Here is a 12,510-nt window from a genome sequence, read left to right on the forward strand (position 1 = left end):
TTATTAAATCTACTTAAGTAAAGTACAGATACACGAAAATTGTACTTAAGTACAGTAACGAAGTACTTGTACTTCGTTACTTCCCACCACTGGTTGTCACCCATCGCCTGCCCCTTTACTCGCACGCGGCTCTGAGACATGCACAGTGGTTTCCTCTGAGTGGGAGAAAATGTCTGTCTAATCGTCAGTAATAATAGCGCTGCATAAATCATAAGATATGGCGACATGTAAAATCAGCAGCGCTTCGCTTTCACAGACGGTGGGGACTTCGTCCAACTTTTAGCGTCACTTCGAAGGAAAGCTTAAAGAAAGGTAAGATCTGTGGACGTGATGCTAGCAAAGCCAGCTGTACTGACTGAGACACACATGTTGCATCTGCGACAAAAAAAGTTGTCACTCATGCGAATTATTGTGTGGAGGTGTTGACTGAGGTGCCGCATATATGGGACAACGCTGTGACCAAAGTCTGCATTGATATGACATTCAGGAACGATCCGATTCTTCTGGACGGGCCTTTACTGATTACATTTATTTCAGCTTTAAGCATTTAATATCTAGGTGATTTTACCTATCAATTTTGATAGGTAAAACTAAATTTTTTTGTGTCACGTAGCACGGGGTGCTGGTCTTGGTCTTGACTTGGTCATGGGTAGGTGGTCTTGACTACAACTCTGCTACGTGGCTCCTCGGTTGCATGTCCTCCCCTGCCCACCCTTTCTGTTGGATTTCTTTAAAAATAAATGTCTGTGTATTTGTACTTTTACTTAAGTAAATTTTTTGAGTACTTTCTCCACCACTGGTAATGGGCAAGCGCTAGCAATTGGGTAAAATTTAAAACCTCAACAAAGTTCAAATCTCCAGGAATAAATTGTTTCTCAGCAGCCAAGAGTCCAAACCCTCTGCATGGAGCAAAGTGTAGTGCAAGGTGCTGGATTTTACCAGGTTAGTACTTATCACCACTTAAGCTTCTTTAAAATTTCAAAATATATTACTAGCATAGAGAAACTGAATGCCTGAAACTTAAATAATTGCTTAATACTCTATTTGTTGCAGTCTTGGCACTTTGGAATATTCATGTTGTGTCCAGTGATATTGCAATAATGATGCATTTATGATATATTTTGCAGCACTATTATAAGATAAGAAACTTTGAGGGAAAACAATAGCTAGTTTGTGTGGAAAAGTGCTCCAACATTTACTTTCAAAGGACAGAGTTTGTTGACTGCTAAGAGTGTGAATCTGTGTGTGGGTGCAATTCATGCTGCTAACCACATATTTGTCTCTGTGGGGACCAGCCTCCCCCATCATTTTAACCTAATGATATAAATTGAAGGCTTGTGCCCTAAACATAAAAAAAAACATTATGTAAAAATATTTCTGTACCCCTTTTGTTTTGTCAAAGTGTTGGAGCCTGCTTCAGTCAGGGAGTAAGACCTGCTTTGGGTGTGCAGATAAAACAGACACAATCAGAAGAATAATTCTCCAATCTGCACCCTAATGCATTCAGACTCTCCTAGCTCAGCTCTTTGTCCATCACAGACTTTGGACTGTGTTAGCTGACAAGCTGAAACAGAATAAAACTTTTTTTTTTTTTTTTCCAAGTGGAACACCCACCTGGAAGTGCCTTAAAAGTGGCAGCAAATAAAAATTTACTTTTAATGGGCATATTTTTTTATGCTAAACTACTTTGTGGTGGAACTGAACTTAGTTCAGAATTTTTTAGGTGGTGAACCATGAACACAAACTACAAGCATTTAAGTTTTAACCTGCAAATTGAACTCTTATTAAGGGTGAAGTTGCACAAAACTGCTTACTCCAGTCTGTTTTACTCTGCTTTTAGCAAACAGTCCCACAAATGCTCCAGAGATGCTTAGTTTTCCTGCTTCAGCAGTGTTTGCAGTTTGTTTGGAGTGATTACATTTTTGGGCTTATTCTTGACCTTGTGCCTTGAGCTTTCAAAATTTTGCCTTTGGGCTCTCCTCTGCTATTGTGTCTATTTTTAGGTCTAATGTTTTGGCTGAGAGGTGCCTACAATGTATCCATTCCTAATGTATAAATTTTTATACCTACACACATAAAAAATGGGATATATAATTAAAAATTAGGTTATTTATTGAACAATTGTCACATATTGAGCCAATTTCAAGTTTTCCACCATGGAAAGAATACAGATCTGAGTTTTGGCTTCAAGCTTTCCGTTTCTTAATTCATATCTAGTCCTTGGAGGATTTACAAACTTGTTTTGGTTCAATGCCGTGTTAAAGGCTCCAGTTCTTCTTCTGCTTTAAGTGACTTTTATACAGGTGGTCTCCCAGTTTCATATTGCACCATTTGACACTTGGTAGAACTCATAGTAGCTAGCTCACCATCGTAGCATCCAGGTCCTGCTGGAAGAAAGCATACCTGTGAAATGACACACCCAGCTCAGTGCTTTCACACTTGGTATGAAAGCAACTCTCTGGGTTTGTTTCTGATGAGGGAATGATGCTTTGACAACATGTAAAGTCGATTTTGATTAATACCTCCCGTTTAAATATGTTTCCTAGTTCGTTTCTGATCAGTAATTGCCTTTTGTGAATATATCTTAGAATTTTTTAGTTGTTTTTTATTCATTCATATTGAATTTTTCAGCAGTTCTAAAACCGAGTTGTCTACATTATTGCTAAAGTGATTTGCATAGATAACAACAAATGTAAAATGCACCTGTGTTTGTAGGGCTGGTTATGGCTGCGGGCAGGTTTGGTGGTTCCCCAAGCACTAGGCGCACTCTCTTGGCGTGGGTTTTCCCTTGGTAGTGGGACTGGGCCACAATGGCGGAGGTGAAGAACATGTTGCACAAGGTACAGCACTTGTTTCTGTCTACTTCTGTTTCTGCACAGTCCTAGAAGAACAGAAGTGGGAAAGATGGTTAAAGGAAGCTAAATGGCACGGAAGGAAAACGGTAAATCTGGTGAAACATAGATTCATGATAAAATATAGGAACAAAGAGAAATAACCTCTTTCTCAGAACTCGGTAGGCTTTCTCTCTCACACAATCACACACATGCCAGCAAACACAAAGGCAAAAAGAATGATGATCAAATATGCATCTGTCTCTCAGGGCTGAGATTGTGGTCTGGCCTCTCCACTGCTGCTGCTGGTTCATTACTAATGATGAGCCAGCGTTACTCCCCGTGGGAGACGGCGCAAGCTAAAAGACCAACTTGTCTGACTGACACAAATGTGCGAACACACACAAGTTCATATCTTCACCAGACAAAGATAGACAGACAAAAATATAGCTTTGCTGTCATTAAAAATGCCCAAACAAAGCAAGACTGAAAATGTTACCTTGAAAAAAAAAAGTAGAAATTAACAAGCAAATGAGAAATAACATGAAAAAAAAAAAAAAAAAAGTATCAGATAATTCAATATAATAATCATATATGAAGCATATATTGATTCATATGAATATGTGATTATATGGGAGTGATTGGTTGTCAAAACCAACCACTCCCACTTAGGCCATCTTTGTCTGAAAAAAAATATTTTTCTGGGCACAGCACTGGGATAAAATGTGCGACAAATGTATGGATGTCTTAGCACTCTACAAGACTGTCACAGGTTCGAGTCCCAGCCAATAAAGGCCATTAGAGGCTAATAAATAAATAAATAAATAAATAAATAAATCAATAAATCAATAAATAAATAAATACATGTTTGATGATCAAACATATTTAGTTGTGACAAAAAGCAAAAAACTAAAGAAATCTGTGGGGGAACATGTTTGTAAACAAAACACATTACATGTTTAAGTCAGTTTCACATAAATAATTTCTTATCTAGTGTAGAGGATATTTTATTTAGACTGCGGCTCAAAGTTTACCCAGCTGCTGTGCTCCCTGAATATGTGAATATCATAAAATTTTGAAACACATTTGAAAGATTTTGTGTATAATACCCCAGTAAAAAAATGAAGCAAGCTGTATGGCATCTTTTACAGTCTAAGACTATAAAAGTCTAAGAATTCAGACTTGCATAGTCTACATTCTTAGACTTTAAAAGAAGAAGAGTGTCACACTCAAAACACTCACTGTTTTTTTTTTGAGTGTGACCTTTCTCACTGTTTTTTTTTTGAGTGTGACCTTTCTTCCTTCTTTCTTTCTTTCTTTCTTTCTTTCTTTCTTTCTTTCTTTCTTTCTTTCTTTCTTTCTTTCTTTCTTTCTTTTTATCCATCCTTGTATTTTTGTGTTTTACTTTCGGGGTATTTTTTATTCTTTGCTTCATTTTTCGTTTATCTCTCTGCTGTCAAAGTAATCCCCCCCCCCCCCCCAAAAAAAAAAAAAAAAACAAGCAAAAAGATTTTCACAAGAAATTGCTGTTACAATAAGTGAATACAGTAACAGTGTAGTCCCTTGAACATCATATTTGAATGAGTGGGTGAAAGCTGTGTGTCTCTGAGGATGTGTGTGTGTCTCTCTCATGTCATCCCTGGTTAGCATCATGAACAGTGATGTGAGATATAAGGACACCTTTACCTTCCAGGCTTTCTCTCTTTCTCTCTCCTTCTCCTTTACTCTATTCTCTTTCTTTTGTTTTGTTTTTTTTGTCTTGCCTGCCTTCCCTTTGCTCTTAGCATTTCCTCCCCTGCGTCCTCTCTCCCCTTCTGGGTCCCAGTCTCAGTGACTCTGTGTGTTGTGGGATGAAATATTTATCTGTATTGGCAGGCCCTCGCCACCCCCTACTCTCCCTGCCCTCTCTCGCCTCGCCTCTTCGCCTCCTCCATGCCCGTGCCTGCTGTGAACGACGTGTAAATGCGTGCCATCAACTGTCCTACGCCTCTCCCATGCATCAATAAAACAAAATGAATTTCTCTCACTGCTTTATATTATTTTTTCTGTGACTTAAATGGCATATATATATAATAATTTGTGAAACGTTTCCCTTTTCTTGCTTGCTCCCTTTTCTTGCTTGTAGGTCATAAAACAAATGTAGGTCGTAATGTTCATTTTAGGGGTGTAGTGATACAATAATTTCACAATACGATATATGATATTCTGGTCACGATACTATATGTATCATGGTATTTGTTGAGTGATACAATTTGATACGATTCAGTGCATTTTTACGATTTTCTGAAAGATTTTAGAAGGACAGAGTGATTTTAGTGACATTTTGTGTTCCATAGACTTGAATTTAGTTAACTGAAAACTGATTAAAAGCACCAACTACACAATACCTGACTCTGATTGGACAGTCTAACAGTCTGCAGCTGGACAAAATGAATCAAAGATGCAGTGAGAGAATTAGTTTCTGTCATTTAATTCATGTGGATTTGACATAAAACTCAAAAGTTTAAACGGTAATCCAGGAGCAGAGTGGGGAGATTATCAGCCTCTGTAGACTCTCAATATGCAAGTGATTGCATTTATGTTTTTTCTTTTGGACACTGTGGCTGCATTTTGGAGTAAAAATGCACAAATGCATTTGTCCAAAAGACTGCAAGGCTTTTCTACCTTGGCTCCCGAAGTTAGCCGTGGCTTTAACCTGCTTTCTTCTAACTGCTAAAGTTGTGGCTCCGCCTCACCCCGTAGTGATCGACTCCCTGCAGCTACACAGCGCCGCTATTCCCCTGCTTGGATCTCTGAGTAACTGCCTCTCAGACTGCCAGGATCTCATAGTTCTCTCAGTCTCTGATACTCTTTGTCTGTTGCTAATAAGAATGATCGATCAGCCATTGTTACCATGGAAATCCTCACTGCGCCGCGGATTCCGGCTGTGGKTTTTTTTCCTCTTCGTCTTCCTGCTCAAAACACAGCGCCGCTGCGCGCCCGCTTCGGATGTTATCAACCCATGTTCATTCTTCAGGTAATCCTTTATATACAGAACAGAAACCGCTAARCTAAAAACTAATTACGAAGTGAATGCCTCCAGTCGAAATTTGCATTAATTTCGCGATCTCACTGCTTTTGCAGCTGCTCCGTTCGCGCCGCTACTCCTTTCCGCTTCTCTTTCACGGTTACTTGAGCAACTTTACTTCATTTCTCAGCAACAAAATACAGCCCATCGTTATTTATTGAAGATTTTACATTTCCAAAAACACAGGAATCTAATGTTTCGTTTTGTACGTTTGGCAGCTCATTCCCTCTCACATAATCGGAATGGTGGCGCTTTTGACATTTCTCTGACATTCGGAAAAATATGGTTCACTAATTTTAGCATAACTCCGGTTATACTTGGGCTATTAACACAATTTAAAAACTGGTGTGTAGTTTATAATGTGCACTTTAAGCTCAAGTTGAAGGTGAGACCGAGGGAGTTGGAGTCTTGCTGCTACGCCGTAACAAGCTAGACGTTAAAAAGAGCTATAAGGCTCCATGGTTATATGGTTTAACGGATCGATACTCGCAGATGAAAAATCAATACTTTCCGAGGGCGGAAAATATCGATATATATCGCCGAATCGATTTATTTATACAGCCCTAGTTCATTTACTTAGAAAAATGTAAAAAAAAAAAAAAAAGTGTCAAAGATAAAACAGCACGGAAAAGCTGAGAATGTAGCCAAAAGTTTGTTTCAAACAAAAGTAATAAAAGCCAAATCTCCAGCTCAAATGTGAGTTTACAAAGTGAATATTTATTTGGATAATCCTCCATGAGGATGGGGAAGTTAAGAAATGTTGATTGTGAACAGTATCTTGGAAATCTAGCAAACTAGCACCCTAGTGTGTCCGTGTGCATGTGTATGTAGAATCTTTAATTCCAATTTTTCTATCTTTTAAAAAAGGCCAAACCAAGGGTTTTGTTTGCAAATTAGCCTGTAGCTAGAAAATCTTCATACAAAACAATGGTTGCTTTGATTCTATCATGCAACATTTCGTCCTGCTCTATCGCTGATTAAATAAGATTGAATTGAATTCAACACCTAAAAAATGAAATATGCTTTGTGAGTTAATGTTGGTATAATACCAAGACTGCAATTGGGTTAAAAGTGTTACCAACTGAGTGACCGTAGACCAAACAGTGTGTTTGACTGTTAACTTTCACAATGCTAAGCCACATTTCCTACATTGCTGATGTCTTAGACAAAAGTGCTCACTCTATCCTTGATCTAAGCAACCAAGTGGACAAAAAAAAATCAGTTGTCATATTCATGGAAATAGTATTTTTCTGTCTAAGAAATCTGTGATTACCAAGAAAGATTCCCTGATACTACACTCTCCATTATCGTCATACATATTAAAGTGCTTGTCCGATTTTAAAGGTGTGACTGAAAACGCTTGTTCTGCATCAGAACAGGGATTTAAAAATTACTTATATCCTACAACTGACTGATTTATTGATGTTACACACATAAATGACATATAAAGCTCAATAGCAGAAAATTATCTGCACTTTTTTGATGTTATGTCGCTTTAAAAAATAAAATCAGCTTTTCCATAGTTATATGGTATTCAATTCTGTGTCATTTCAGAGACACTGTAGTCCTCTGAAGGGCAAATGCTTTCTATGCTGTCTTGTTTTTAAACAGTTTTTCCTCTCATATCCCCATCCCTTCATCTCTCCTCCCCCAAAGTCTCTCATGTGTACTTTATGCAACATTTCCTTCTCTTTTTATCCTTCTGTTCCTTCCTTCCACCTAAACCCTCGCTTACATTGTTTACTTCAAACCTCTCTGAACCAAAATCTTAGCTGAGGGAAATCAACTGGAGCAGCCCCTTCATCCTTTAGCTTTGTTTTTTTTTTTTTTCTTGGTTAGGGACAAAGATCTGAAGATGACACCGTGCAGAAACTTGCAGGGGTCTCACCTGTCAAGACTCAGAGAAGAGTAAAAGATTCAGCGACACAAATGGGAGCCAAGCCACAGTGAAGCATCTGATTGAAAAGACGAAATACGTCACACCGGGGATTTGGGGAAAGCAGGGGAAAAGTTTTTAAACAATTTCATGCATGTGTGGGTGACTGACAGATGAATAATTGCCATCTCATTATGGCTGCCACTCTGCACAACCCCTTTAAACAATAAACAACATGTCTGACTCACTGTTTCCCTCTATCCTCTGTCTTTGCTGAAAGTCATCAACCTTTCCAAATTTCCCTGTTATTTTACTGTTGTTACCTGTCGCACTTCAAACATCTGTCGCGCAACTGATTTGCATGCAACCTCATTGTTGTGTGTGCTTGTGTCAACATGCATGTATGCCTTCTTATCAGCTGTCTGACAGTGTCCCCTGTATTGCTGCATGTGTGTATATATATATATATTTTTTTGTTAGGGTGACTTCTTCCAACTCATGCAACTAACAATAGACTCCTAATTAGCAGTATTTATCTTCTTCTCCTTCTGTTTTTCTCAGCTCCTCCTTGATTCTCCCACCGTTCGGCGCCGAGTTGCTGTGGGAAGTCTTGCTAAATTTACATGTGAAGCAGTGCAGAGTTTGAGGAAGCGCTAACAGCAAATTGAAAGGGATAACAGCGCAAGCATCATAATGCAAGAAGAATAAAAGCTGAAGGGAAAATGTGATATTTTTCACCCCGTGCAAAGGTAGAAAACTGCACAGAGAAAATGGGAGGTTAAACAAACCATCCCTTACATTTCTGAGCACCTTTACGACCTACTTTCTCTCCATCTTCTCCGTGACAAACACTTCCACTTACACACAAACACAGAAAACCTCAAGGCATGGCATTTTACTCTGGCAGTTCATTGACTCTGAGGAAAACCTTTTCTGCTGTTCCCACCGGACAGCGGCGTGTCAATCAGAGCAAAAACAGAGATAGAGAAAAAGAAAAAAACACACACTTAGATGCAGCGGTGAGAAAATGTGTGTGAAAGTTCCCATGGGAGGGGAAAGATAAAATAGATGAAAGGAGAAAAGATTATTATTTTTTTTTTACCCAGACTGAGTATTTCATCTCTGCTCATCTAATATCAGCTTCCTAGCACTGTCTGATACAATCAAGCCCAAAGCACTAGCTGCAGCGCTCATGCAGCATTACAGTATGGCAGATGATTGGTGTGTGTGCTTGTCTGATGACCTGTTTATATGCATTCACTGTCCCATATGAGGTGCAGGCCAGGATGGGCTGAGTCATGTCTTATTCACCTTGGGAGACAGATGGAGACGCAGGTGTCTATATTTCTGCACTGCGTGTCAGTGTAAGTGCACGGCCAAAGTCTTCTGACAAATTATTATTTTATAAGTGTAATCTGGGCAATTTTACTTCTGTTAGAAACTATGTTAGAGTTTAATTGATCCAAAGTTAAGTATTAAACATTTGAGCAGTGCTGAACCCAAGTGGAATTCAATTCCAGCTTAAATACATTTTAAGTTCCCAATTTCATCTTGGCAGAACTTTTTTTGAACTTTTTCAGAAATGCTCTCTTTGTATGCCTTGCATATGGAGAATACTGTATTCCAGTTTGCTTTATTCTCCATCTCCATCTGATGGAAAAGCTTTAGGTACTCGACTTTGTGGCAGCCTTCAGTTTTCTGTTTATAAACTGACCTTTAGGCTCCCTCAGTGCCATGATTCCTGCATGCAATTGGAAGTTAGATAAAAAGCAGCAGTTGCCACTTTTTCCCATAAGGAAAACAACAAAAAATGTCAAAGACAGAAAGGAGACTCTCTAAAGAGCTACATGTTGAATTTGGCCTTTTTCTTCATGAGCCGAAATGACTATTTTAATAAGTTGTTGGATGCTTCCAAGGATAATAAAAGGTAGTTATAGGTATGTGAACTAAAACCCACTTTAAAAGCCTTTTCTGTATGTCACTTGAAAAGGACCTTGTATATCTATAGGTTCAGTAAAAAGCAAACTCTTATCCTTGCAGGTGGTAACTCTGAAAAACACGAGAAGAATACACGCTTGTCAGCTGATAAGCATAAGTGTTTTTGTCTGAGTGCCTGTAAATAGATATGATGGTTCCTTTGAAGTGATATTATTTTGCTCATGCAGAAATTCTTAACACTTCAAAATAATCCAGTATCAGTCATAGTTTTAAATGTTAATTGTGTCAAATTTAGTGTCTAAACCTGTCTTTCAGTTATTACTATGATTACATGATAAATGGTTTTCATTTGTGTATTTCTTTTTTAGATCTGGCAAAATAGAGGGATGGGAAGTGGGTTCAAACCAGCAACACTGAGCCACTGCAGGACCGTAAGAAAAACCTTACAGCTAAAGTTATAGATTGTTGACATTGTTTTAAAACTTTTAGGTCTGTCTGATTTCTGGAGAAGAAAAAAAGACGAGTAAGGAGTCCACTTACCACTTACTGCTAACTTTACACTAGATCCAGTTCTGACTAGTTGATTGAGACAATTTTTTCTTCTGGAAGCACAGACTATGACAGAACTAAAATCTCCATCAACCATATTCTCCCAATCAGATCACATGGAAGACTAACCACCTTTTCTAGGCTGTGTTGCCCTAAATTCTAATAGATTGATTGAAATTTCTCCCTACATAACTCAGACATGCACTTAGTGTCACTTAGTCAATTTCTCTAAGTGTTTTCCATTCGTATCAGCAACCTGAGTTGTAGTGATCCGGTTAGGGGACCTCCAGACATCCACAAGCCTGTGCCAGAAGAGACAGTGCACCTGATAGGCTCAGATCAACCCTTGGCAGACTGAACCTGCTGTAAAACCAGAGAACTCATTATCTCTCAAGCTAATAGAGATGAAGATGGGGAAATGCATAAACGACTTAACCTGTTTTCAGGGGATGTTACCCAGATCTCAATGTGTAAGGCTGCTTTACCCCTTCTATTATTATTGCTTCTGGGTTTTGACTTTAATTGATCAGGAGTGGTTCCAAACCTCAATTTTCATCTTTCTTTAACAGTTCTTGCTCTTAGTTAATTAAAACCTCCGAGACACTGGCAAACTTGATTTAAAAAATAAAAAAATCTTTTTTAAATTATTTTTGTCATTTCTTGATTTCATTTTTCATTTTACAATGGATCTCCTTTTCACATTGAGATTCCTCACAGTTTGTTCTATTAATACAATAGTGAGTTAATGTGTGTGACAGTGCGAGTAAACAAGATCCGAATCAGCATGTTGGACCTCAAAATATTTAAATATGGATCGATCCATAAAGGCCTGATATGTGCATCTCAGATTTTAGACCAACTATATTTTCATTGTGGTTAAAATGGGATTATCAGTAAATATAATCTTTTATGTGGAAATGAATGTTTGGATGCACACGGAGGAAATAAATTATGTAAAACAATCACAGTCTACACAACTATAAACAGTGGGAGAAAAACAAAGACATCAGAGAATCTCATCTTATCGGGCAAGTGGGATACATTAAAAACTAGGCCAATATATCACAAGGGAATGTTATTATCTCAACAAAGGCAATTGGTTTGTAGCTGTAACTCCGTAGTACACTACTCTCTTTCTATTCTGGTGCAAAATCTGTCCTAATAATTTTGCTTTAAAGATAAAGACAACTCTATCTAGTATCTCCAACAATGGGAATATTAACAATTGCTTCAGCTCATTTAGTCAAAGTGATACATTTTCTGACAAGAAAAAGAAAAGGTCAGTGATCTCTCCACGTTGACTTGCCTTCTACTGTGGCTAAATTTATTGATTGTGGTATGCAGTTGTTGTTTTTTTTATTATTATCTCATAAAAGCTGTTTCTCTAAAGCAGACACTGGAAATATTATTTTTGTTTATTTAGGTTCATGCCACATGGGTCACTCCAAATAAACCGGCACACATTGTGGAGTTGTGCATTTTCTTGGAGGACTCTCAATACATGATAATGACTGCACATTTAAACATAAGCACCAAAATACCTTCTATGCCTCATCTTCAATGTGCAACAATTTGCTACAAATGCAAATGCAACCTCAGCAATTGCCATAGTTGCATTAGATGCAAATCATGCCATTTCCAGAGCAAATTCACACAGGAGAACCGGAATAATAGAACAACCTCTTTAGAAAAGGCCTGCAATTGTCAGATATAGAACTACTTGGCAGAATCTGCTTCTACTAAATCTTACAAGACATGTTCAGGAATATTTATAAGGAAGAGCAAACACTTTCCTACAGCAGTCATGGTCTACAACTGTAGATGGTAAGTGTAGTTTTTAGTCATTTAGAAACAATTAAAAAAAGGAATTCCTTCTATAAATTTCTTCTACTTTGATTTGAAAAGACATATTTATGTTAGTTTAGTAAAACAGGAAAAAAGACAAATAAATACACACTAACATTAAGTATGAGCTTACTGGGTTATCTGGCCTCAGTCTTTTGGAAGGTGGTCCTCCATCTTCAGGGTGAAGCATGTAGAACAGACGTACCTTGTTAGCGTGTTTCTTACTCTGCAAGGAAGACAGAAAGTGAGAAATTTGAACACAATCCACAACCACCACTCCATCTCGCCACGTCTCTCCATGCTTTCAGTGTAGAGGGCATCTGCCAACAAAGGTTTAGAGTTGGAAAGCATTAGTTCTCAAACTTTTGTATACTTGCATGCTACAACCACAAATTTTTATATAT

The 12,510-nt window shown here is 38.0% G+C and overlaps 1 protein-coding gene across 1 annotated transcript in view; it reads right to left on the bottom strand.

The window, feature by feature from the left end:
• The window catches only part of LOC103476895 (zinc finger matrin-type protein 4), a 68,136-nt gene that overhangs the window by 33,023 nt on the left and 22,603 nt on the right, over positions 1–12,510 (bottom strand). Inside the window, exons 3-4 of the mRNA XM_008429624.2 lie at positions 12,240–12,332; positions 2,704–2,881 (exon numbers count right to left, since the gene is read on the bottom strand). Of these exons, the coding sequence (XP_008427846.1) occupies positions 2,704–2,881; positions 12,240–12,332 (271 nt within the window). The remainder of the gene's footprint in view (positions 1–2,703; positions 2,882–12,239; positions 12,333–12,510) is intronic.

Source organism: Poecilia reticulata, linkage group LG15, assembly GCF_000633615.1.
Source record: "Poecilia reticulata strain Guanapo linkage group LG15, Guppy_female_1.0+MT, whole genome shotgun sequence".
NCBI classification, from domain to species: Eukaryota; Metazoa; Chordata; class Actinopteri; order Cyprinodontiformes; family Poeciliidae; genus Poecilia; species Poecilia reticulata.